This window comes from Purpureocillium lilacinum (assembly GCF_023168085.1).
Source record: "Purpureocillium lilacinum CBS 284.36 DNA, scaffold_1, whole genome shotgun sequence".
Classification (NCBI taxonomy): domain Eukaryota; kingdom Fungi; phylum Ascomycota; class Sordariomycetes; order Hypocreales; family Ophiocordycipitaceae; genus Purpureocillium; species Purpureocillium lilacinum.
This window is the reverse complement of record NW_027072111.1, coordinates 3,982,157-4,007,619: the sequence shown is the minus strand read 5'-3', so window position 1 is coordinate 4,007,619 and position 25,463 is coordinate 3,982,157. Positions and strand designations below refer to the sequence as shown.

Sequence of the window (25,463 nt, the reverse complement as noted above, 5' to 3'; positions counted from 1 at the left end):
TTGTGCACCAAGCATTCCGAGACGCAGGGCCTGCCGTGGGCGAAAAGGTCCCTGGCCCGCCTTGCTTGCCCCGCCTGCCTTCGAGAAAGTCGGCGACGACCCCGCCAAAAACTTGAAATTCAAGGACGCCCGCCTTCACGACCATCTTCACCCCGTGCGAATCTTTCTTTCATCTCCTCCATCAACCCGCCGAGACCTGAACGCCTCTTGTCCTGCGCCTCCGTCGCTCTCCACAACACCATCAACTCGCACCAAAATGGCCTCCCAACTCCCCGCCTACAAGCAGGACTTCCTCAAGGCCGCCATCGACGGCGGCGTCCTCAAGTTCGGCAGCTTCGAGCTCAAGTCGAAGCGGATATCGCCCTACTTCTTCAACGCGGGCGAGTTCCACACCGCGCGCCTCGCCGGGGCCATCTCCTCCGCCTTTGCGCAGACCATCATCGACGCGCAGCAAAAGGAGGGCCTGGACTTTGACATTGTCTTCGGCCCCGCCTACAAGGGCATCCCTCTGTGCTCGGCCATCACCATCAAGATCGGCGAGCAGGCGCCCCAGAACCTCGACCGCATCTCGTACTCGTTTGACCGCAAGGAGGCCAAGGACCACGGCGAGGGCGGCAACATTGTCGGCGCGCCCCTCAAGGGCAAGCGCGTGCTCATCGTCGACGACGTCATCACCGCGGGTACCGCCAAGCGCGACGCCATCGACAAGATCCGCAAGGAGGGCGGCATCGTTGCCGGCATCGTCGTGGCCCTGGACCGCATGGAGAAGCTCCCCGCCGCCGACGGCGACGACTCCAAGCCCGGCCCGAGCGCCATTGGCGAGCTGCGCAAGGAGTACGGCATCCCCATCTTCGCCATCCTGACCCTCGACGACATCATTGCCGGCATGCAGGGCTTCGCGACGCCCGAGGACGTGCAGCGCACCGAGGAGTACCGCCGCAAGTACAAGGCGACGGACTGAGGGGGTTGCATGTCACTGTAAATAGAACAAAAAAAAATAGCCAAGGGCGGGTAAATAGCCGTACCGTGGGAGACTACGTAGGAGAAGCCGAGCGAGGTCAAAGAACCATGACTTCCCACGACTGCCCAAGGCCACTTGAGGGTCGCGCCGTTTCCGAATAGACTAGAGACGGCTGCGTGAGGTATGTGTGTTGGCGTCGCGTACGACTGTATGGTCAGTTACGTTTCGTCGGGAACATTCCGTCAGGTACGTTTCGTCGCATGAAACGTGGTGGGTGTGTGAGATGGAGTGCACCGTCACCGCGGACGATGCAATGACACTTGGAGCAGAAGCGAGTATCTCGACAATCCACCGGAACAGTCGTCTCAGACACGCCCGCAACAAGTCGTGCCGGAGACTGGACTTGGGCCGATAAAACGCCGCTCGGCCTGACATTTCTACGACAGTTCTCTCGATGCGCCGCACGAGAGATTACCGACAATGAAACACAGAGCCTCAAAACCATATATTATACAATATTCGTACAGATGTAGTGTCATCAAGCCAAGCCTACAGGCTTCGAATCCAGCTCTACCTGCAGCGGCGCATTGGCAGCCGCCAACCCGGTAAACTTGCCCGTCACATGGGGATCCGGCCCAATAAAGTCGTTGGGGAAGCCAATGTCAAAGTTGGTCACGCCCTCCAGGAAGTCGACCTGCTCCGGCGTCAACTTGATGCTCAGGGCGCGGATGTTGTCGTCCAAGTGCTCCGTCTTGCGGCCGCCGACCAGAGGAAACACGTTGTGCGCCTTGGCCCTCACGTACGCGAGCGCAATGGCCGTGATGGACTCGACGCCGTGCTCCTGGGCGACCTTTTCGAGCGCCTCGCTCACGCGCCTCTCCTCCTCGCTCTGGTCCCCCGTGAAGATGGACCGCAGGCCCTCGCCCTTCTTCTTGCGCTCCTCGATGGCCTTCTTGGTCTGGAACTTGCCGCCGCCGAGGACGTCCCAGGGCGCGAGGGCCATGCCGTAGTGGCGCGCCAGGGGGATGATCTCGCGCTCAAAGTCGCGCTTCATGACGTTCCAGCGGCCCTGGTAGATGCTGAAGGGCGTCTTGCCGTGCGCGAGGGCGTACTCGTTGGCGGCGCTCACGACCCAGGCGGGCGTGTCCGAGGCGCCCAGGTACAGCACCTTGCCCTGCTGGACGAGAATGTGCAGGGCGTCCATGATCTCGCGCACCGACGTGGTGAAGTCCCACCAGTGGACGTAGAGGATGTCGATCCAGTCCGTCTGCAGCTTGCGCAGCGAGTCGCGCACGCTGACGTGCATGCTGCGGCGCGAGTTGCCGCAGTGGTTGGGCGCGCGGCCCTTGCCCAGCGCGTACGACTTGTAGTCGGTCGTGTACTTTGTCGCGACGACCATCTGGTCGCGGTTCTTGCGCGCCGCCATCCACTCGCCGAGCCACGCCTCCGACTGCTCCGCCTGGTAGTTGTTGGCCGTGTCGATGAAGTTGCCGCCCGCGGCCGCGAAGTGGTCGAGCAGCTTGAACGACTGCTCCTTGGACATGGAGCCCATGAAGCTGGACCAGGCGTCGCCCACGGACATGGCGCCCAGCTGGAGCGGCGACACGCGGATGCCCGCCGAGGACGACAGGATGCGGTACCGCCCGAGCTCCGTCTTGGGCTCCGGGGCCGCGCCGAAGATAGCTTCTGCCATGATGGTGATGACGGTGTGTGTGGTACTGTGCTTTTTACTCTGGTGTTTCCGGGTTCTGTGGTGTTGAGTGGTGATGCGTATAAGAGAGCCGGATGAGATGTTATACAATGTAAGTCGCGACTGTATAAGATTCTACGAAACACTTCTTCATATATACCCAGCCGCGAGCTACCCTTCTCTTTCCGCCAAGCAGATGCCATGCCACTGCTACCAGCAAACAGCCATTATCTCCAGATATCTCCATGAGCGTCATGATTAGTTAGATGACGAGCGGATCGAGGGCGGACTTTGTCGCGGCCGCTGTTTCGGCCCCACCCCGATGGCGTCGGGTCCTGATAAACTCTAAAAGCCATGGCCGACGCAGATTGATCGCTCCAACCCACCGCAAGGACTGTAACAAGTACCGGCTATTCCCCTGGCGCCCGGTGGGCTAACAGAGGGGGGCACCCCAATACCCCAAAGTCCGCCGTTCGATGGGCACAAGCGCTCCGTTGCGGTCTGCTTAACTCCTAGCCCCATCTTAAGGCCGCCCTCGACCACCAACGCCGAAACACATTTCGGACATTGTGCAGTTGGTATTGCAACCGTCGACGTCATGGACTTGTCCCGCTGTCAACGTTCGCCTACTACGTATCAATTATTCTTCGCGGCTGGGTCGCCGGCGGGAGAGTTCACGTCTCCCCCTCCCCCTGACTAATAGCATCATGATCGAGCAGGATTTCGGGGCTGCGGAGTTCAAATGGCAGACGGACGGACGGACGGTGACGAGCGCCCCGGGGATAAAGCGCGCCCACTTACACGCCGACCGTGAGCAGGACCTGGAGGGGTCCTCGCTCGGCCTGCCGGGGACGGGGAAGAAGCCGCAGGACTAGCCGCCATTGCTCGCTGCGGCGCATAGTCGAAGAGGCGTGGTGCCTTTGCCGTATATCCTGGTTGCTCGTTAAGCATGGCTGTCCCTGTGGCCTAGACCAGCGAACTCTCCCTGCTGTTCTACCACTGGGTTGGAACGTGGCCTGGCAAGAGCAAATAGTGAAAGCGGTCCAGAGACAAATGTCATGACAAGAGCCGAATCGATGCCTCGGTAGCATCTTCGCGGGACGAGGGCTTGCCCAAGTTGATGGTGCGCGTTCCCCATCAATGTGGGATGAGAGGAGCAGGAGCATAGCCATGGCAACACAAGGACTGCAGAGCAGTGTCCTTTGGGAGAATTTCCCGCAAAGTTTAATTGCATTTGCAGGTGCTGTCCCAGCTCAAGGACTACCGAGGCAATTTGCATCCTCTCCCGGCCTCTTGGCCGGCGTTGTTCTCAAGGACCATCACCGTTTGGGACATCATAAAATCTCGGCGGCAAAGCCGGAAGCAAGGCGTTTCGCCCGACAAAGTGAGCGAGTGCCTGGTCCAGCTTACCTGCTCGCACCCAGGCATCCGAATTCAGGCATCCGATGGCTCTTAGTATCAAGGTTCAGTCTCGCGTCTGTAAATGTCAATGCCCCCTCGAAAAGGGCCTATCGCTTCTATAAGTAGGGTCAGAATTCCCTCGGAGTTCCCGACATGGCATTATAGGGCTCTATGAAACCCTCAAATGGCCTCGATCACTTTATACACGTATATCAGGGCTTATAACACGCGATATAGCCTACCGCGGCAGCGGCAAACTGCTCGGCTCAAAAGGGCCAAAGGAAGACGCGACAGCCTGTAACCAGCTTGCTCTTCTTTCCAAGCCACATAATTCTGCAGCGCGTTGCTAGGCTTTCAGCTTCACGTCACTGAGCGATGTGATCCAACAGGTTTACAAGAGCCACCAACAACAGGACGCAGTCGCACCGAACCTCGCAAACACGATGCTCCTCCCCCTCATTGTCCCGCTGCTCATCATGTGTTTCATCAAAGACGCCTCAAGCACATCCCCCGCGGGACAGCGTGACGACACCGCAGACGACCTCTTGAGGACATATAGCCTACAGATCATGGCCGTGGTCGAAGCAGCTATCCGTGGCACCGCCTGCTACAAAGATTATGTTGCCGGGCTCAAGGCCAACAAGGAAAGCCCACCAAACGCAGGACTGGTAGCGGGCATCCACGCCTGTGTCGCCTCCTCGAGCGGCGCGTGGGTGCAGCTCCGAATCGCTCGCAAGACGGCCCAAAGCCCAAACTTCCAGAGAAGCGGACTCATCACCAAAGCCCTCCCCGACGTACTGGACACGCGAACGGATCACCAGGGCCCGTATACCAGGAAGCTGCAGAGGACACTCGAGGATCTCAGCGCGGCGGCAAAGACGGCCGTCGAGGCCTACGAAGCCGCAAAACAGTCGAGAGCAAAGGTCCTCGACGAGCTCAAGAAACCCCTCAAGGACCGGCGCATCAACGTGACGGAGCTTACGGTGCGGGCGGAGGAGACGGACGACGGCGGCTGGCAGCTCGTGGTCCTGGGCGCCGTCGTGGCGGGCGTGGCCGTCGCCGGCGTGGTAACCTACGGACCCTTCATCGCGGCGGACGCGCAGACGGCGCGGGCCGTGGAGGCGCTGGACGAGGCGGCAACGGCGATCGGGGACATGACGGCGCGATTCTCGGCCATGGCGAGATCGAATCCCGAAAGAGTGAATATCGGAATGGCCGCGAGGCTACGCAACAGCAGAGCCGAGGCCAGGAGGCTGCTCGAGTTCGCCGACATGAAGCTGGCCGAGCAGGACAGTCTCCTCCCGGATGTCCCGGCGGACCAACGGGCCGAGGCAGGCGCAATCATACACACCGCGTCGTTCCAGGTCGAGGACGCCCGCATACTCATTGACAGGGCCGCGGCGTGGCACTTGTGGTTCAAGGCCTATGTCCGGAGCGTCGCGTTTTGACGAGGGCCGCCACAGGCCATGGTTCCTCTAACGCCGGGAGGTCTCGAGGCGAACGAGAAACCGGCAGGCGAAGCAGACCAAGAAAACAGTAGCTGTGGAATTTTAGTTGCAGCATCGCGTTGCGAGTCAGTGATGTGGCGGCATCGTGATGAATATTGAACGTGGCCGGGATGGAAGAAACGGTGTAAGTTGGGGTTGAAGCGGTAGGCCTGACAAATTAGGTACAGTATCGGACGGCCAGGGCTTCCGGTTCCGTCCACGCCTTTCCACCCGCTCCAGTGGCGGGCCCCCAAGAAGCTCCATCTGGTCCAGTCGGCGGGCAGCCGCGCCAGGGCTGCTGGGCGGGCAGGTTGCCACGCGGTGTCGTCACCGCCTCCGGGGCGGCTGTTTGGTGCCCCTCACAGCACCCGCTGACCCCTCAGCGCCCCTCTTTCGTCCCAGCCTCACCAGGCACCTCCACTGTAAAACGCCGCCTGAGAGGAACCTGGAAGGCCACCTGGGCAGCCTTCCATCAGTGCCGTCCATACCTCAGCCAACACTACCGGCGTGCACGGCCCTGAACAGTGCGGGTAGCTGCCCGTGGAAACCTGTCTAACCAACCTGGACTCTCAAACCTCCATCCATCCTCACCTCTTCCTTCCCTCGCATCCCGCTTCTCTTCTCCCAACCCTACCGTACGCCGCTCATCGACATCGGAGGAGCTGCCCCGTCGTCTCAGATACCCCCTCCATCAGACTTCTTGTCACCATCGTCTTTCACAGAAACACGAAACAAGGCGTCCGCTGGACAGCTGCCGCCCGCCACCATGTAAGCCGCTGTGACCTCGCAACCGCCCCGTCTGGCCGAGACGCTGACCCGACTTCTCCCCAGGCGCATCACGCTCAGCATATACAACCCGCAGGCTGCGAACCAGGACAACCTGGTGACGCTCGACATCTTCCCCGACATGACCATCTCCACCCTGCGCGAGTCCATCCAGGCCGATGCCAACATCCCGCCCGCCTCGCAACAGATCTACCACAACGGCCGCCTCATCTCGGACGACTCCAAGACCATGGAAGAGCTGCAGATTGCTGATGGAGACATGCTGGCCGTACACGTACGACCGCCGCGCGCCGCCGCGGCCCCCGCCCAGGCTCAGCGAGCTCAGGCTGCCCGGCCGCCGGCGGCCGCACCGGCGCAACCGCAGTCTCAACCGCGGCAGGGCGGCGACAACGACCCCGAGATGGTTCGCCTCCAGGTGTTGGGCGACCCCGCTCTGAGGCAGCAGCTGCAGAGGCAGCATCCCGAGCTGGCTGCCGCGGCCGAGGACCCCGCACGCTTCGCTGCCATCCTGCGAGACGCGCAGGACCGCGAGCGGCGAGAGCGCCTGGAGCGACAGCGGGAGATTGAGCGCCTGAACGATGACCCCTTCAACATCGAGAACCAGAGGAAGATTGAAGACATGATCCGTCAAGAGCGGGTCATGGAGAACCTACAAAACGCCATGGAGCACAACCCCGAGGGTAAGCAACACGCACTTCATCGTGGCTTGTGACGGGCATGCAGCACAGCATTGCTGATCATATTCTAGTGTTTGGACGTGTGCACATGCTGTACATCAACGTCGAGGTCAACGGACACAAGGTCAAGGCCTTCGTCGACTCCGGAGCGCAGGCAACCATCATCTCTCCGTCGTGCGCCGAGGCATGTGGCATCATGCGCCTCGTTGACACGAGGTTCGCCGGCGTCGCCCGCGGCGTGGGAACGGCAAACATCATCGGCCGCGTCCACTCTGCACAGATCAAGATCGGACAGCTGCACCTGCCATGCAGCTTCACCGTTATGGAGGGCAAGTCGACGGATCTGCTGCTCGGCCTGGACATGCTGAAGCGTTACCAGGCCACCATCGACCTGGCCAAGGACAAACTCTGCATCCAGGGCGAGGAGGTGCCCTTCCTCGGAGAGGCCGACATTCCCAAGGACGAAGAGGCTGCCGCCGCCCAGGAGCCCACGATACCTGGTCCTGCGGGCACCTCGATCGGACAGCGATCTGGCGTAGTCATGCCGCCCGGCGAGGCACAGCAACAGCAACAACAGCAGCAGCCTACTGCGCCGACGCCAACGCCGCCAGCGCCAGCTGCGCAGGTGCCTGCAGCGGCCGCGCCCAACGTCACGCCTGCGCATGTCGACAGCCTGATGGCCATGGGCGCCACACGCGAGCAGGCCGTCCAGGCGCTCCAGGCAGCCGAGGACAACGTTGACGTTGCCGCCGGTTTGATTTTCTTTTGAGCGCGGGCAGGGCCGGGAGTCATCACGGGAGCATTCGGTTGCATAGCATCTGGGGCTTGGGCCAGGGGAAAGTCATAATGTCAACGATGCACGCTTGGTAGCTTTTATTCTTAGGTCAAATTACGGAAAAGACGAGGCGCAATATGGCGACCGAGGAGATGCTTTTGGCTGGGCAGATCAACGCGGGAGAAATGTAGATGGTTGGGGCATCAATGATGAATAATGAAAAGAGTTGCTCGGCGTGTCAAGTTTGACATGCCGGTTGCATTTCGCTTGTTGGCCACTCTGCAGCGTTCGGTGATGATATCCTCTCTTGTACGGAGTACATGTGACTAGACAGCCTCCATCCCTCACCGGATCTTGTAGACACAGGGTTTCAAGATGGCAGCCTCGCTGGCATCCGCCTCGGCCTCGTCGTCCTGGTCCTCATCCCACTTGGGCGCAAAGTTCTTCTTGCCCCTGGCCCCCGCGCCCGCGCCCGCGGCGGTCGCCGCCTCCTGCGCGGCCTTGACACCCTTGCCCTTGGTCGGGGCGGCGCCCTTGATGAAGTGCATCTTGACGAACATGCGGTTCGACATGTCGACGGCCTCGGCGCGCTCGCCGCGCAGCACGAAGCCGCGCTTGCGCAGCGCCTCCACAAAGGCCGACACGTCCGTCTCGCGGCGGCGGTCCTCCACGCCGTCCACCTCCACGGCGAGGTCCTGCCCGTGCAGCGCCGTGGGGTCATCCTCGCCACCACCCTTGCCGCCCTTCTTGCCCGCGGCGGCGGCTTTCTTGCGGTTACCCACGCTGTGAGCCACGACGCCCCCTGAAGCACCACCACCTGCCTTCTTGCCTCCGAGGGGGCCGAAGCGCGACTTGATCTCGGCGACCCAGAGCTCGCCCTTCCAGTGCAGGACGCGGTACGCCTCCTCGATGAAGTCGATCCAGTTGGTGCCCATGAGGGCGAGGCAGAAGATGGCCACGTTGACGGAGCCGTCGGCGAGCGGCAGGTCGGCGATGTCGGCGCGCGTGACGAGCGGGCTCGGGCTCTGCAGGTCGAAGCTCTTGACCTCGACGTTGAGCTTGGCCTGCTCCCCCTGCAGCGACTCGGCGAGCCGGGCGTCGCCGCAGCCCAGGTCCGCGATGGTGCAGAGCCCGGCCGTGCGCGGCAGGGGGGCGTGGCCAGAAGTTTCCACCCGCGCCGGCGGTGGTGCTTGTCGTCCACCGCCGCGGCCACCGCCACGACCACCGCGCTGTTGCTGATGCCTTCCCGGCTGCCGGACCTTGGCCCGCGCGCGAATGTCCGCGAGGAAGCTGTCGACGGGGTTCTCGGGCCACACCTTGACCTGCCGGCGGAAGCCCTCGTGGTACTCGTCGAACATCTCGGGCGACTCCTGGAACAGCTCAAACGCCTCGTCCGAGGGCCGCGTGTACAGCGTCTCGTTGAGGTGCCGGAAGCGCGCCGACACGAGCTTCTCGCGCATCGACGCCTGCAGCGGCGTCAGCTTGGCGGGCTTGGGCGGCATGGGGAGCTGCTGCTCCGCGGCCTTGGCCTTGGGCTTTGCGGCGGCGGCGTTGGCGCCGCCCTCTTGCTGCTGCTGCTTCTGTTCGTCCTGGGCGGTGGGTTCGGAGCCTCTGCTCTCCTTGCTGTCTTTTTGCTTGTGCTTCTTCTTGTCCTTCTTGCCCTCCTTGGGAGTTTTGCTCGCCTCACCACCCTCGGGCTTCTTCTCGCCGGCAGCATGCTCATGGCTCTTCTTCTCGTGGCTCTTCTTCGCCTCCGTCTTCACCACCTCATCCTTCACCTCAGCCTGCTGCTGCTTGCCGGCCGCATCCTTCCTCGCCTTCTTGGACGGCTTCTCTTGCCTCCCGCCGTCAGCCTGCCCCGTGTGCTTAGGCGCCTTGCGCCCCTCCACGACCGACTCGTACAGGTCCGCGACGTTGGCCGCCGTGACCTTCTCCTCGGCGGCGGTGGCCGCGCCGTTGCGCTTCCGCTTCCTGCTGCTGGGCTTTGCGCCCCCGGCGGCCGCGGCCCCCTGCGCCGGCGAGGCGTTCTCCGCCTTGAGGCTGTCGGCCGAGACGGACCAGCCTGGGACGGCGAACATTTTGGCGACCTCGATTGGGCGATTGATGAAGGGGATGTGTGTGAAAAATTGAGAAATGCTGAGGCGGTTCCTGCCTTGATAGGGATCTTAGTGTGAGGTCGTCAACTTTTTTTTTTGAAGTTGAGTGAGTGACGATCCGCTAGCGCCTTTGGTCTGTGCGTCTCCACAGTTTACCTTCGGTACGTACCCTTGCTACCCAAGCTGTCAGAACTCAGATCGGAGCTTGCAACTCAACCACGACATACCACGGTGGAAGAAGACTCGATTTACTTTCGAGAACCATTTACAAAAAAGCCGGCTTAGGCACCGCGGGAAGTGTATACAGACCGAACCTCAACTGTTTGCTTGTTACGAGACCCTAGTGGCTATCAACACTCGACCTGAGGCGGCCCTGAGTCAGGCCAACCTCGTCGCTATACCCTTGGCACTGTACGAAGTTGCTTTACAGTTATGTCGAACCACGCGAATACTGTTGGAAGACGTGAAAGGCGCGGATTTACGTCATGGAAGTGCACGAGCTCCTCGCTCGCAACGTCGCGGCTGTTGCCTGGACTCGGAGCCCCCCATCCTGGCGACGCAAGACTCGACATGGTGGCATGATGACATGAATGGGTGTGCTTCCAAGTCCGTACCACTCATGCGGACAAAGGCTACAGGCACTTCCAGGCAGCTCTCATGATCGAGGGTGCGGGTCCGCGCACGCGCTTTCGCGCGTCTGCATGTGCATGCGTGTGCGAACGAGGTTTGCTCGGCGCCATGCCTCGGGCTTCGTTGTGGCAGCCTACATCTGTCCAACGGCCCTACCCCGGGGCATTCTCGACAGATGCCTCGTCGACTAGTTCGCGAATGGTCAATGACGCGAGCTTTGTCATCGCTGGTAGGAGTGCGTATTGGCTCTGTCCCGGTGCGTTGGGTGAGCACAACGCGGATTCTGCAGCAGCATGCCGCCCACCTCTGCAGGTCAGCCGGGCCCAGCGACGTGGTAAGCACCATCCCTCGGAAACGGGACGAGATGGCGTCGGCAGGAAGGGTGTTCGCAGCCGCGCGAGCCTGCCTGTCGGGACAGGTTCTGCAGAGGCGAGGCGCCGTCAGCGTCGTCCTGTGGGCGACACAGAGCAATATGCCACGTACGCCCCTTCAGCCCGGCCTTGGCGGTCCCTGTCCCTGTACAGATTTTGTGTCCGATGCACCGGAGCAGGTGCTACGAGATTTGCTTTGCGCAATGGCAGATTTCGCACGGCGCGAGGGTGTGTGCAGCCACACAAGCCTGCCTCACCCTGGGCAACACACCCGGTCCCCGCCGGTGTGGCGTCGAGACGCACCGGCACTGCGATAGTTAGACTGTCCACACATGCGGATAGCCATGTCCCCGAGCATATGGACCCGTGTGGAGGCGCCATCAGATGAGCATGCTGTTGGGCTTGTGCAAGCTGGCCTATGCAGCCTTGTTGCGCCCTCCTGAGTCGGCTCGAGATCAGGCAAGGTTCCGGAGCGAGGGTTACACGACACATGTTGGCTGGATCAATGGCAGGGTCTGCACCTCGTACCATCTCTCGTACGCAGACGAGCGGCAGGGTTTGTCGCCGGGGAGAGACGGGGCTTGCAAATGGTAGAGTGCCGTTTGTGAGACGTGGGTGCCGTGGGCTGGCCTGGGAGAGGCGCTTGGCTCAGGGCGAGGGTGGACATTTACGCGCAAATGCCCCTGACAGGGTGGCACTCCAGCCACCCCGTTGTTGGTGGCCCGACGAAGTTTGTTGACGAGACGATGCAGACGAGTCGCCGCTGCCCGCCATGCAGGCGGCCAGGTGCCTCGCTTGAGGGTCGCCGGCCACGAGTCTCCCGGGCTCGACATCAGTCTGGCTCGACAAAGAGCTGCCAGCATGTCGTGCTCAGTGATCAGGTGCCTGTGCCTCGCTGCTTTGACTGATGACGCGAAAGGGCATTGTCGTCGTCCATCTGCCGAGACACATCGTCGTTGTGAGCGAGGTCGCGGGGTCGGGGTTGGAGCAAATGCCGCTATCCCTTGCTAGATTGTGTTCTAGAAGACTTCAGAATCGTACCGTGCGTCGACTTGTGGACGGTCTGGATCTCGACGCGGGGCGGCTTCTCGTGAACTAGACGCGAGTCGAGGCCTGTTGGCGTCCAATCTCGGAAAGGCACCCCCGTAATCGTTGACCATGGCCTGGTCCAGCCACGAGTTTGGCCATGCAACTCGGTAATGGCCTGTCCGTGGCGACCATGTAAGTCGTTAGCTCTGGGGACTCGACGGGGTTTTGCTGCCGATGTGGGCCCCGGCAGGCGCAGGCGTCAGTCCCGTGGCGCCAAGGGGGCTGTCTATCGGTGTGTGAACGAGTCAACAAGTGCACTGGTTCGGCCCGTTAGTTGTCGGGCGCTGGAAAGGAGAATTGGGCTCGACATTGTTGCAGCAGCGGTGGGTAGGATGGTGTGGTGATGGTGGTGGTGGTGGTGGTGTTGAGCAGCCCAGGTCGATGTGGTCAGGCTTGGCGGTCGGTGAGTCGATGGGGAAGGGCAGGAGGGACGTTGGAAGGCAGGCCTGGCATGCCTGCCGCCCCTGCCTCCCACGCGGAGAGCGGACGCGTACTTCAAAGCGTAGGTACGACTCGAGGACCCAGGAGCAACTACGGATACCTTGCAAGGGATGCCCTCGAGCTTTGCTGATACCTACTGGGCAGGTGGACGACTAATGACAATTGCAGCACTGAACTGCCCGTGCTGTCCCGTCCAAGGTCTCCAATCAGACACAAAGGCCCCTGTTCCGGATCTCGCGCTGCAAGAGCCTAGGCTTGCTTACCAACATGAGATGGAAATACACAAGCCCAGTCAACCCCCCGGCTTGCCACGCTTCTCTATCAAACGGCGCATGGGTCCCGTGTCATGGTCGGCTGTTGGGTGCGGCAGTGTAGCAAACAAGCAGGTAGGGGGGGTGGCTTGCCTTACAGAATGGGAAACACTCCGGGGACCGCACGAGCACAGCAAGGCACCCTCCAGGACAGTGAGTGCCTTGCCCTGCAAGCCGCCTTGCTGAAATCCGCGCCGCGTCTGCCCAATGGCGCGGTGCTGCTGCCGTGGCTCCTCGACGGTTTGCATGCACGCACAGGCTTGACAGGGACCCCCATCGAGGACGGCGGTTTGTGTGGCATTGCTCAGACGAACCCAGCCTCGCACGGCGGCACACGCGCAGGCGTTCGAACGGGCGCTCGCAGAGGCCCACTGCTTGTGCGAGCCGCGAGGGACAGCCAGTAGGTGCCGTGCCTTGTGCGAGGATGAAAGAACATTGCGGCATGTACTAGCAGCACTAGCAGCTACGGGGCGCACCCCAAGAGGGGCCATTGAGTTGCGACCTTGCCTTTTGACGCCGCCAGACGGATTCGAGGCCGTGGAGGTGGTGATGGGATGGATGAGGCGCCCCGGGAGAATGATGAAGTTGGGTGCAGTGGGCAAAGGATGGCTCCACGGGCCAAGTCAGTCAGCCAGAGCCGTTGACGGCGCCCACGGGCGGTCATAGCACGCCGGCCAGCGGAGCTGCCTTCCAGGTTCCGTTGGCTCGTGGCTGCAAGCGCTACACGCGCTCCCGTTGGCGGGCGATCCACTGATGCCCGGGGAGCCAGTGGGGATCGATCTGCTTGGCTTCCGCCGCCGACGCCGCCGCCGCCGCCAGGGCCTCCACCCCGCAGCGCATTGAGTTCATCATTCCAGTGTTTCTTGTTGCCGGACGAGCGAGGGACACTGGACGAGCTGGACCGGGACATGTGTGTCGCGCGTGCACGAGGTGTCCCCGCGAAGAGGGGCGGTTGGCCCAGCACAGGGCCGGTCCGTTCATGCCTCGAGCGGCCTTTGGGACCTTCCAATATGAACATCAGACCTTCAAGGCCATTGGCGGTGCTGCACTGTATTGTGTTCCGTGAGGCGCACGGGGCAGCGCCGGGCTGCACTGCGGTGCACCGTATCCACTGCACCTCACTTAGGAACCTCACTGCAGGTGCCCTAGGCCACGCCCGCGTCCGCGCCCGCACCTGCACCCACACCAACGACACCAGAGCGTCATCATCCCCGGCAGAGCAACCCCCCCTCACAACCTGCACTACCTGACTTTGAGCTGCGCGGCGCTGTGCTGCACCGCTGCGATGCACCTCATCGCGTCGTGGGCCGGGCTTTGCCGAGTTCCGTGACACACGGCACACGTGCGAGTGCCAACAACAGAGGGCGCGGGCATGCATGTGAGTGAGTGAGTGTGTGTGTGTGTACAAGTCGAGCCGTCGGTAGGTCATCGCAGTATAGGCAATGCACGATATTACGTCGCGGGTACAATCGCAAAAGAAAGACGAGACCGTTCTCGAGGCCCCGCCAACGTTACTTCGTACCCAAGGTTCCTTGCCGAGCGACTCGCGGCAGGCAGGCCCCGGACGAGCACTGATGCAACGAACATCGCATTACAGCAACAACGCCCAGAATAGCATCTGTGCCTCGGATGCCTCCACCGACGGCGAGCCGCCGCCGCCTCCGCGTGGACCAGGTCCCCTTCCCCTTCGCAGTACGAGTAAAATGTACGTTGGCGTTGGCAATTGGGCCGGACGGACGCTCCTCTGCCAGGGGCGTTCTGCAGCCAGATGGAGCTGCGTTGCCACCTCGTGCAGGCCCCGTCCATCGTGGACCGTCCCCCAAGCCCCCCAGGCGGCGCCCCCCTTGTCATGTCTCACACTGGTTCCCTGAGCCCGGTCACCACCACCCCAGCTGTGCTGTGCCGCGGACGGGTGGCGCACCAGCACCGGAGTCTGGACGGCGACCTAGGTAGGGAACCATTGGGGGCCACACCATGGGGCAGCGCGGTGGTGAAGCAATGGGAGGATGGACCCCTCCACTGGCATGGCATGGCATGGGCATGGATACAGTAATAGAGTAACAGAGCAACAGAGGCATGGCAAGGTACGGTGCGGACATCGGTGGCCGTGCGTCCGCTGTCTGGTACGGGTGCGGACCGCGGGACCCCTGCGATGCGCCTCATGTCATCAAGAATCGTGCGTGCTCTTGGAAAAGCAAGAGACAACCTTACCGTACCTGCCTTGCTACGGTACTGTACCTTACGTCGTGTGCTCTGCACTCTGCGGCCCTCGTGCTTGTCCTCGTCCCCGTCTTCGTCCTCCAGCCCGCTCTGTGCTCCAAGCTCCCGTGGTACGTCCTCGCCAGCTTTGCCCTTGGGGCCCAGCCGTTTCTCTCCCGCTCTCGCCCTCTCCCCACTCCAGGGCACATCTACTCCGCTCTAGATCTTCGCCATTCCCGGACAGGCAATGCGCCAGCCGCGCGCGCGTGTGCGCCTTGCCAGCTAAACTGCCTCCGGTAAGAAGCCGTTTTGTGTCTTCCGGTTCCCATTCCCTAGCGCTCTGAAATAGTGGTAGCATCTGAGGGACCCTTGGCGAGGGTTCGTCATTGGGCCATCATAGCACCGAGTGGGAGTGCCATCCATCCCGGTCCGCCCCTCTGCTGCAGCGGGAGCTTTTCCACGGGCGTAGGTGCTTTGCTTGTCCAGCGCTGGATGGCTGGATGGGCTGGGTGGCTTGGGGGGCCCCCGAGCTCCCATCTGCCTTCTTGGTGTCATCCAGATCTGTACATGCCTGCACTCGTCTCTTCCCATCTCGGCGGGGTCAACAACAAGGGAGACGTTGCCAGCCAGCCCTCTCCGCCTCGCTCTACAGCATTTGCCTATCACCTTCCGAGTTGCCCACCCGCCCAGTACGGGCTGCATATGCGGAGTCTAGTACGTTAACGTAGCCCAGCCCAGCCCAGTCGACCGCGGCTCGACCTTATCCTTGCCAAGTCGGCACTTCAACTCGTCCAATGTAAGATACGGCCTGCCCTGCACTGCACTACCTCGCCTTGGCTGGGGCATTGGGGCATTTGCATTGGGGCACGCTGGGGCAGGTACCGCCCATCCTGCCTTGCTCTCCCGCACCTGCCCAAGTTGTCCTATTTTACCTCCTGCTTCGTACCGACTCGGGAGCTGCCTTGGTACCTTGCCTTACCTCATCTCACCTCACCTCAACCTCCCGACCTGCCGTCTGGTAAGTACCCTACCTACCTACCTACCTACCTGGCCTACCTTACCTTGCTTCGTACCTTACCCAAGCTTGCCTCGCCTCGCCTGGCAATCCCTTGCTTCACCTCCGCTTCCGCTTCCGCTTCCACCTCCAGACTTCCGGTGCCCCGGCTTGTACCTCCACCCCGGCTTCGTCTCTCCTGTGCTGTGCCTCTGCACTGCGTCGCCTTCGTCATCCTTCTACCTGCCTTCTTCACGCCGGCTGCCACTGTCCCGAGGCTGCGTCGTCGCCAGCTTTTCTCAGGCTCACAAGTTCTCCTCCAGCAAACCTCCTCCAGCTGCGAGCACGTCAAAACTACCCGCCACTGGGCTTCGTCCTGTCCCGGCCGCCTTTCTCTTGGCTTCCGTCGTCGATCCAAAGCTTCGCCGGCCATCTACACATCTCGCTCTGCAGCCAACGGTCCTGCGGCTACATCCAATAGCTGCCGACAGCGTCGAGGGCCACGGCACCACGCCCGATCGCGATCCTCGGCACTTGGAAGACTCGCCGACGACCTGCACGCGAGACTCGCGTTCCCCGGCCCCGTTCCAGAGATACCACAGCCCGGCAAAGCTGGGGGGTGTGTCGCCCCTGCGGACCCAATCCCCCGTCTCCCTCAAGCGCCAGCGTCTCTTACACGTCCTCCGCCTGCCTGTCCTGCTGGTTGCCACCTCTCGAGTTACACGGCCAGTGTTTCACGCCCTTCAGTCGTTCTTCTCGCCGGTAGCCATTGTTTGAGCCGCCGTGTCTCTCCTGCCACCTTTGCGCCGGCCGTTCTCGCTCGTCGTTGCTCCGGCCCTGCAGGCTCGTCCCCTGACCTTTTCCGTCTGCGAGGTCGCCCATCCGTCAGCTCACACGTAAGTGGGAAACGGGGCTCCATCGATGCACTTTTTGGACCTTTGCGCAATGTAAATAACCGCGCAAAATCAACTGGCACATTCTCCCAGGTGCAGCTCCCGAGCGGCCGCCGCGTCTCCTCACCTAGCTGGCCATGGCCGAGAGAACCAGCGCGGCCTCGGCCCCAAAGGCGGGTCGTTCGGACCAGACACCACCTCTCCAGCATGACGATGACAAGGAAGACCCCAAGGGCAAGAAACCTATGGTGAAGAAGAGAACCAAGACTGGCTGCCTCAGTGAGTTTCCGCCAACTTCCCGAACCGCCCCGTGCTTCCCTCCCACGCGTATCGGCCCCTAACCTTCTCAAAGCATGCCGCAAGCGCCGCATTAAGTGTGACGAGAACAAGCCAAGGTGCAAGAACTGCATCAAGTCCAAGCGTGAGTGCGAAGGGTACAACCAGAGGGTCGTCTTTAAAGATCCCATGGGGGCACAGCATGGCCATTTCGCACCTCCACTCTACTCGGCTGGCACCGCGTATCTCGGTGACCACTTGGCTGCCCACCACGCTAAGCCACCCGCTCCGATGCCTCTTCAGGCCATTGCCCCAAAGCCTTCGCCCTTCGACTTCGGCCAGCCACATATGCTGCCCCGGCGGCCCCAGAACGGCCTCGCCGCCCACGACTTGGGCTTTGGCCATGGCCCCATCGAGGGGCGTCCGTCCATGCCCAACCCCTTGCTGGGGCCTGACTTTGCTGCAAGTCAAGAGCGGGGAGAATATCTCCAGGACGATGCCGCCTTTTACAACCAGCGAAATCTCAACGTCTCGGATGTTTCTTCGGCAGAGCAGCGACTTCGGTCCACTGGTAATGGAGCCTCGAACCACGCATCCTCGGGTGCCTTTCGGGACCCTGAAAGCGAGTACGAGGAAGACTTGTCGGACGAGGAGATGTACATGGCCGAATCTGACGATGAACCGTCTGCGTTACCAGATCCCAAGGAGCTGGTATCAGCCGGGTCTCGCCACATGTTCTGGCCATATCCAAGGGGAGGGGCAGTCGTCAGGACATTCTCGGCCTTTGCTCAGGAACAGGCTTTGGCCGAGTATATGGACTACGCGCCCAATTCGGAGCTTCGGAATCAAGCGATGAGAACCATCTTCATGCACTTCGTAAGCGTTACGGGCCCATCCATGTCGTTGTATGAAAGAGATCCCACTCCGCTTGATGGATCTGGAAGCTTCGAAGGCAACGCCGAACTCGGCCACAACCTCTTCAGTTGTAAGTCTCGCTAGCAACCCCCCCCCCCCCCCCTTCTCTTGTTCATGAACTGACGCGGCAATGTCCATATAGACACATTTCCAGTCCTTGCTTTGAATCATCCCGGCCTGCTCCACGCCATCATGGCCATTGCGAGCTTGCAAATCGCAAAACTTCAGGGGACACCGGCCACGGCCGCGCTGAAGCATTACCACTGGTCCATTCGGCGAATTGCCAAGAACGTGAAATCGCCCTTGAAGCGAACCAAGCTGTCCACACTGGCAGCGACTCTCCTCCTGGCCTACTTTGAGGTCTGGTCGTCGGACCACTCGAAGTGGTGCAGCCACCTCTTCGGCGCGAGGCTGCTCTTCCGTGAGATCGCGCTGAGGGACATGTCTCGAGTCTGTTTGCCGGTCAAGCGAATGAAGGCTTTTGCAGGTGCAGGTCTAGACAAAGACGTCAGCGACCTTGACTACGACATCCTGAGCCTCATCACAGGAACACGTCTCTCCGCTGAGGACTATGGACTGCAAGGGGGACAGCTACTAGACGAGAGATGCCTCTACACCACGGACCGGGACGTGGAGCAATACGACATACTGCGAGACCTCTTTTGGTGGTACGCCAAAATGGACGTCTACCAGAGTATACTAGGAGGCACGAAGCTTTTGTATGACCTCAAGTTGAGATTGCTGCAGACACGCCGCTGACAAGGGGTTTCTACCACAGCATGGATTACGACGCGTGGACACAATGCCCCCCGAGGGCGCCGCTCTCCAACTTCAATGCCATGTGGGTCGTGCTGCTGCGGCTATACTCGCGCATCCTTTGCTAACGATAGATAGCTATGGCACCTACGATCATCTCATTCTGCTCCTTGGCAGGCTTGCAAGCTTCGCGTCTCGCGACCTGTCGCGGAAGCGGAAGGCGAATAGGCCGCAGAGCGCCAGCCCCTCAGGCGGTTCTCCACCGCAGTTCCCGGGCATCGTGCCAACACATGGGAAGTTCAACGTCCCTTTGGGTTTTAGCCCGCCGATGGAGCAGTCCCCGAACACGGATTCCAACGATGAATTCGCGTCTCCACAGACGGTCGAGGCGGCGGAACACGAGTGGGAGAGCATAAGGCAGGGCTTCGAAGCGCTGGAAAGCTGTCTCGGAGCGCAGTTCAAGCCGCTGAATAGCGAATACACGGATCGCAAGGAGACGCCGTTCGGTTCGGCGCTGCAGTACCGCACATACTCGGTTGCCGGTATCTGGATGAACTACTACATGGGTTTGATTCATTTATATCGAAGCCGCCCCAACATGCCGCCAGCGGCTATGCAAGCAGCACAGATGGCTGCTCCATCAACCGCCGGCTATGCCATTCAAATCGGGCGCATTGCGGCGGGATTGGCGGATGACTCGTCCCGGAGACTCGACGTCAGCACCACGCTGGCTGCCGCGTTCATCGAGAGCTGCTTCTGTCTCTTCGTGGCTGCCGTGCAGGTACGTCGACATAGCCCCAAACGCGTGAACTTCTTCTGACAGTTCCCGCCCCAGCTCCAAAACAGCGACCAACGCACTTGGGTAATACAGCGTATGTTCGACATCGCCCGCCTCACGGGCTGGCAGTCGGCCATGAAAATCGCCATTGGATGCGAAACGGCGTGGCTCAAGGCCCACCAGTTGGGACATGGGCCCGCGTACAAGCGGCCTGAGCATTTGCAAGACGTGCCAATCTCCGTGTGGATGATGCCTCGCAGGTTGGATCAGAGGATTTCAGAGCTGGACGGCAAAGAGGAGCAGCGCCTCGTGCTCGTGAGGTCGGAACAGACAAGTCTGGCTTTTGGACTCTTGGGAGTCGAGAAGGACCTTGACCGTGTCGAGTTGGAAGACGACGATTGAAGGACGCAGGACTTCAGGCGGAGCATGGTGCTTTAATGGTGTCGGAGTCTTAGAAGGAGCCCTCGGCGTCTAGGGGAAACAGGAAGGGACCGAGTGGTTGCATGGGCGTTGTGTATCCCGGGTGCCAGGAAGGTTTTGAGACCTGCTAGGCCGGGCGCGGTCGAGCCGTTAAAAGCGAAAGTTCACGAACGCGCGCCATAATAGTCGTCGACATCAATGTGAAGATTCTCATAATCATACAATTCGGACGTCGCCAATCATGGGCGCGCTTGATACGACAACCCCAAGCAGGGTACCACGGTGTGCTCGGCGCGTGTGGTTACAAGTCTATTTCTCTACAGAGCGCACGCCGTCTCGCACTCAGTTGGCCGGCAGCCGCTCCACGACGGCAGCCATCTCCTCGTCTGTGTATATCCTGAAGCCCTTTTCCTTGGTGACGCTGGCCAGTTGTACGTTCTTGGAGTCGAGCTTCTCCTCCATGACCTGCTTCAGCGTCTTGAGGACCAGTGTTTCGGCGTCGGTGATGCTTAGAGACTGCAGGCAGAGAGGCGTTAGCACGCGACTTTGGGGGTGACTCGCAACGAGAGACGCACCTTGTGGTATTCGTTCTGAAGCTCCGCCTGCGCTCCTTCAGAGCCAGAGCCAATAGCCTTGGCGTCGTAGCGGTAGAAGGTGCCGCTGGGCTCGGCGTGGAAGAGCTGGGGGCCGTCCTCGTCGAAGCCGGCGATGAGGAGGGCGACGCCAAAGGGGCGGCTCATGATGGTCTCCTCGCCCTCGGCGCCCTCGCCGAAGCGCAGGGCGAGGTCGCAGATGGCCTGGGTGCAGCTCTCGACGCCGAGGGGCTCGTTGTAGTTGAAGGCGTGGCTCTGGCACTCGACGCGGGCGTGCTCGACCATGGAGCGGGCGTCGGCCTGAAGGCCCGACATGGCGCAGCCGATGTGGCGGTCGATCTCGACAATCTTCTCGACCGACGACGTCTCGAGGAGGGTCGAGGTGACGCGCTTCTCGACGCCGAGGACGACGCCGTCCGAGGTGGCGACGCCGATGGCCGTGGAGCCGAGCTTGATGGCCTCGAGGGAGTATTCGACCTGGAAGAGGCGGCCTTCGGGGGAGAAGGTGTTGATGCCCCGGTCTGCGCTCGGGGGGATGGAAAGCACAGGTCAGCCCTATATTCAGGTCGGGAGCGTTGCCGGCGAGAGCGTCAAGCTTCATGCGGGATCGATCGCGGCATGGGACGGGGAAGAGAGAGTGAGAGAGAGAGAGAGCTTGCCATATTCGGATCTTGCCATAAACATCTTGGCGGTGTTGGCCTAGAGGCGCCGGGTATGCGGGTGTCGTCGGAGCAGGAGAAGGGCGATTGACGCTGTTGCGGGGCGGAGGGCGGGCTGCAACGTCGAGTGTTGGAGGGAAGGCTGAGGGAGCATGCGCGAGCTTCGGTGAGGTGAGGTTGGAGCTCCCGGACCAGTTGACGGCAGGCTGGCTGGCGGTTCGACGACGCACGGCCAGGCTAGGCAAGCACCAGGCCTACGCACGCAGCCCTTCCATCCCCCAGCCAGGCGGCCAGCTGCCCTGGGCTCCCGTGGTTGGGCGCCTCCACCGCTGGCGGAGCAGCCACCTCACAGTGGACGGACGCCCGGACCCTGGCCTGGCGCTGGGCCGCCGGGCGCTGTTGGCGTCACCGCCCGCTACCTGGGATAGCTCGCGGCGGTCCGGTGTTTATCCGGCGGGTGGTGGGCACTGGGCAGGCCGTTCAGGCCCAGGCGTCACCCGGTGGGCGGCTGGGCGTCTTGATACGCGGGCAGCTGCTGGGGTGGGCGCACACCCCTTGCTGCCGGCTGTCGGTTTTGGGGGCAGCGACGCGCCTTGTCGCGGTTCCATTTCACCTGTCGTGCTTCCCAGCTGCGAGCCCCACGTTGAATATACACATACAAGCACCACCACGCAGCAACCGCAATCACCACGACTACACCGACACACACACCAAGCTTACCGACCGACTGCTTCTTTTCGAAACACCCGATACATTGACGCGAGATTACGGTACTCTTTTTCGCAGGGCGAAGCCCAAATCGGCCCCAGCTCTTGCATGGCCGCCAGGGGCGCGTATCGTGGGGCACCTCTGATGTAGCCTGCCCTCCCCTCGGCCGCCATCATGTCCTCAGGAACGGCCAGAGCCTCGTCCGGCCGCCCCAACGGCTTCGGCGAGGAGCGGGAGCGGGCACGCGTCGCCGGTGCGAGCGGCAGCGGAAGCGGCAGCTTCAGGAGCGAACCGCGCAGGATGACGGGCCCCGGCACGGCGCCGTCCCCCCAGCCAGAAGGGCCGTTTCCCGGCGTGGCGCATAAGAGGACTGCGTCGGGGAACCCGCGCCCGGCGAGCAGGACGGCGGCGGAGAATGAGCGGCGGTACGAGGAGCGGCGGGTCACGGAGAGGACGTACGAGGCGCGCATCGAGCGCACGCGCACGACGAGCCCGGAGAAGCAGCAGCGGAGGAGCGGGCCTGCCGAGAAGAGAATGTCTGATGCGCGTCGGCCCAAGTCGTCGTCGGAAGCGAGGTCTAGGGAGTCGGCCGCTGCCGAGGCGACGCCTCAAGGTGCGTGAACGACTTCTTCCAAGTCTTGGCAGCAACAGCTAACGAGTCGACAGCACCTTGGAACCCAGAAGTAACACTCCTCCCACACACAACGGCTCCCCTCGCCTCGCGGGTGTCGATACCGCCCCTCGCCTCCACAGTGCCGCAAGCACCGCAACCAAAGCCCTTAGCCGAGCTATCACTAGAGGTCCAAGAGGCAGTAATCGTGGAGGACCTGCTCTTCGTCTTCATGGGCTTCGAGGGCCAGTACGTCCGATTCGCAAAGGGGTATAACCCGCACGAGGAGCGCGATCGCCTCTCTGGCCCTCCGTTCCGCATCATGCCGGGGCTCGACCCGAGCCTGCACGACCTGACCAAGTCGATGCTCAAGATGGCGACGTACTACTCAGCCCTGGAGGCATTTGTTGACGTCCTGAGCAGAAGAGAGTTTGGAGCCGTCAATCATGCCCTGTGCGCTTCGGTTCGCAAATTCCTGCACGACTATCTCATCATGATTGCGCAGCTCGAGACGCAGTTCCTGACCAGTGACACCTTCACGGTCCACATACTCAACATCCACACCATATCTACAAGCCACTTGATGCTGCAGCTATACTCCCTGGCGCAGGAGCTTTTGAAGAAAAACGCACTGCTGGACGACGAAAGCGAAGAGGACGAGGACAGCGAAGATGACTATGACAAGGTGCTTGAGAAGCTGAATGACAACAAAGACCTGATCCCCGGGAACATGAGTACTGAAAAGATTTGCAAGGGCGGCGTGGTTCTAGGGATTGTGACCAAGAGACTCGAGACCATGTCTGGAGATCCTGCAGCAAGGGCCCTGCTCACGTCGTTATTGCGCGACGCGAGCCGGCCGTACATGAAGATGCTGAATGAGTGGTTGCATCAAGGGAGCATCAACGACCCGCACTCCGAGTTTCTGATCAAAGAGCAGAAGAGCATCCGGCGCGAGAGGCTGGAGCAAGACTACACCGACGAGTACTGGGAGAGGCGCTACACCATCCGCGACCGCGACGTCCCGCCGCAACTCGAGGCCGTCAAGGACAAGGTCCTGCTGGCAGGCAAGTACCTCAACGTGGTCCGCGAGTGCGGCGGCGTGGACGTGAGCAAGGTCGTGACCGACGTCCCGACCTCGTTTGACGACAGCAGGTTCCTGGAGAACGTCAACGACGCGTACGCGCATGCCAACGAGTCGCTGATGCAGCTGCTCCTGACGACGCACGCCCTGCCCGCGCGCCTGCGGTCCATGAAGCATTACTTCTTCCTCGATCCGTCCGACTACTTTTCTTACTTTCTCGAGCTGGGTGCCTCGGAGCTGCGGAAGCCGGTCAAGACTGTCAACACGGGCAAGCTGCAGTCTTTGTTGGATCTCGTCCTGCGTCAACCCGGCAGCATTGTGTCGCTGGACCCGTTCAAGGAGGACGTCAAGGTGACGATGAACGAAATCACTCTGACCAAGGCCCTGCAGCGGGTCGTCAACATTACCGGCATCGAACAGGGCGAGGTGCCGCAGGCTCCCGCAAGCCAGCCCGTGGAGGGCGACAAGAACGCCACGGGCTTCACCTCGCTCGAGCTCGACTACTCGGTCCCCTTTCCCGTCTCGCTCGTCATCAGCCGCAAGACGGTCTGGCGGTACAAGGCCCTCTTCCGATACCTGCTCTCGCTGCGGCACCTCGAGTCCCAGCTCTCCGCCACCTGGCAGACGCAGACGAGGAGCGTCAGCTGGGCGCACAAGGGGTCCAACCCCGCGCTGGAGATTTGGAAGCGCAGGGCCTGGACGCTCCGGGCAAGGATGCTCGTCTTTGTCCAGCAGCTTCTCTACTTTTGCACCGCCGAGGTCATCGAGCCCAACTGGACCAAGTTCATGGCCCGTCTGGACGCCAAGGACGGCGACGCGGACAACAACAAGAAGCCCGTGTCGAGGACCGTCGACGAGCTGATGCAGGATCACGTCGGCTTTCTGGACACCTGTCTCAAGGAGTGCATGCTCACCAACAGCAAGCTCCTCAGGGTATGTTCTCTCCTCCCCTCCCACATTCATCCCCCCCTCGCCGTATTCCCCCTCTTCTCGGCTACTGACATCAACCACGCAGATCCACTCCAAGCTCATGCAGACATGCACCGTCTTCGCCGCCTACACCAACTGGCTCACGCGCGAGCTCGAGAAATCCGACCCGGACCTCTCGGGCGCCGTCAAGCCCAGCACCATGACGGCCGACCAGTGGAAGCTCTTCCAGGCCACCAAGGCAGCCCAGCGCGGCGGCTCCGCGGCGCAGAACCGCGACCAGCACCACGAGGCCTCCTTCGCCGCCGACGACGCCGAGGCCCGCGTCAATAACCTCTCGGAGATTATCCGCAAGTGGGAGGGCAACTTTAGCAGGCATTTGCAGATCCTCCTCGATGCGCTGAACCACTACGCCGCGACCGAGACGGTCGTCCTGTTGAGCTTGTGTGCGCGCCTGAGTACCGCCAACCAGGGGACTGAGTATGCGGGGCTCAAGGCCGACGATGACGCGTGATCGTTCATACGGAACTATGTGCGTGACGCAGGTCCTTTCGCTGAAGCAGCCTCGGGTTGAGGCCCGAGTTTACGCCTCTGTATAGCAGGGAAACCGCATGACGAGGTGGCTCTACCATTTGAGGGATGTAGAACAGGCTTCGGACCGGGGCGACGTATCCGCCTCAAGGGACATACATGCACAGTGTTGTCGACGGCCCTGTTGAAAAGGCCACATGGGCCATCCATTTCCGAGCGAGCTACGCGGCGCACAAAGGGGCGACAAAACACAAAAGACTTGGTATTTCTCATGCCTGATAATCTCCCGCCGCCCCCGTCATGAAGCGCATGTGTATCATCCGTGATGCCCCGCCCAACTCCCCTTGTCGCCAGCGCCTCTTGAGTAGTCGATCCCCTCGTGAGAGCTGAGCTGTATCTAGCAAACGA

General features: G+C 61.5%; 8 protein-coding genes across 8 annotated transcripts; 5 read left to right on the top strand and 3 right to left on the bottom strand.

The window, feature by feature from the left end:
- Positions 1 to 256: 256 nt before the first annotated feature.
- PLICBS_000916 (orotate phosphoribosyltransferase) lies at positions 257 to 961 on the top strand (the record flags this gene model as incomplete). The annotated part of the gene is made up of 1 exon (XM_018318029.2): positions 257 to 961. One exon carries the CDS (start codon positions 257 to 259, stop codon positions 959 to 961), a length of 705 nt encoding a protein of 234 aa, XP_018183554.2.
- A 538-nt stretch (positions 962 to 1,499) lies between these two features.
- On the bottom strand, positions 1,500 to 2,654 carry PLICBS_000915 (putative aryl-alcohol dehydrogenase aad14; the record flags this gene model as incomplete). The annotated part of the gene is made up of 1 exon (XM_018318030.2): positions 1,500 to 2,654. The coding sequence occupies one exon, from the start codon at positions 2,652 to 2,654 to the stop codon at positions 1,500 to 1,502; it is 1,155 nt and encodes a 384-aa protein (XP_018183555.1).
- Positions 2,655 to 4,495: 1,841 nt separating this feature from the next.
- Positions 4,496 to 5,500, top strand: PLICBS_000914 (uncharacterized protein; the record flags this gene model as incomplete). The annotated part of the gene is made up of 1 exon (XM_065599682.1): positions 4,496 to 5,500. The coding sequence occupies one exon, from the start codon at positions 4,496 to 4,498 to the stop codon at positions 5,498 to 5,500; it is 1,005 nt and encodes a 334-aa protein (XP_065455754.1).
- A 170-nt stretch (positions 5,501 to 5,670) lies between these two features.
- On the top strand, positions 5,671 to 7,771 carry PLICBS_000913 (DNA damage-inducible protein 1; the record flags this gene model as incomplete). The annotated part of the gene is made up of 3 exons (XM_065599681.1): positions 5,671 to 5,684; positions 6,371 to 7,005; positions 7,074 to 7,771. 3 exons carry the CDS (start codon positions 5,671 to 5,673, stop codon positions 7,769 to 7,771), a joined length of 1,347 nt encoding a protein of 448 aa, XP_065455753.1.
- Positions 7,772 to 8,121: 350 nt separating this feature from the next.
- Positions 8,122 to 9,855, bottom strand: PLICBS_000912 (25S rRNA (adenine645-N1)-methyltransferase; the record flags this gene model as incomplete). The annotated part of the gene is made up of 1 exon (XM_018318032.2): positions 8,122 to 9,855. The coding sequence occupies one exon, from the start codon at positions 9,853 to 9,855 to the stop codon at positions 8,122 to 8,124; it is 1,734 nt and encodes a 577-aa protein (XP_018183557.2).
- Positions 9,856 to 16,938: 7,083 nt separating this feature from the next.
- Positions 16,939 to 19,928, top strand: PLICBS_000911 (uncharacterized protein; the record flags this gene model as incomplete). Its single annotated transcript, XM_065599680.1, has 6 exons — positions 16,939 to 17,080; positions 17,154 to 18,062; positions 18,135 to 18,711; positions 18,771 to 18,833; positions 18,887 to 19,529; positions 19,584 to 19,928. 6 exons carry the CDS (start codon positions 16,939 to 16,941, stop codon positions 19,926 to 19,928), a joined length of 2,679 nt encoding a protein of 892 aa, XP_065455752.1.
- Positions 19,929 to 20,288: 360 nt separating this feature from the next.
- PLICBS_000910 (proteasome component pup2) lies at positions 20,289 to 21,473 on the bottom strand (the record flags this gene model as incomplete). The annotated part of the gene is made up of 3 exons (XM_065599679.1): positions 20,289 to 20,462; positions 20,522 to 21,060; positions 21,461 to 21,473. The coding sequence occupies 3 exons, from the start codon at positions 21,471 to 21,473 to the stop codon at positions 20,289 to 20,291; spliced, it is 726 nt and encodes a 241-aa protein (XP_065455751.1).
- A 607-nt stretch (positions 21,474 to 22,080) lies between these two features.
- Positions 22,081 to 25,038, top strand: PLICBS_000909 (uncharacterized protein; the record flags this gene model as incomplete). Its single annotated transcript, XM_018318036.2, has 3 exons — positions 22,081 to 22,519; positions 22,573 to 24,530; positions 24,613 to 25,038. 3 exons carry the CDS (start codon positions 22,081 to 22,083, stop codon positions 25,036 to 25,038), a joined length of 2,823 nt encoding a protein of 940 aa, XP_018183561.2.
- Between the last annotated feature and the right edge of the window lie 425 nt (positions 25,039 to 25,463).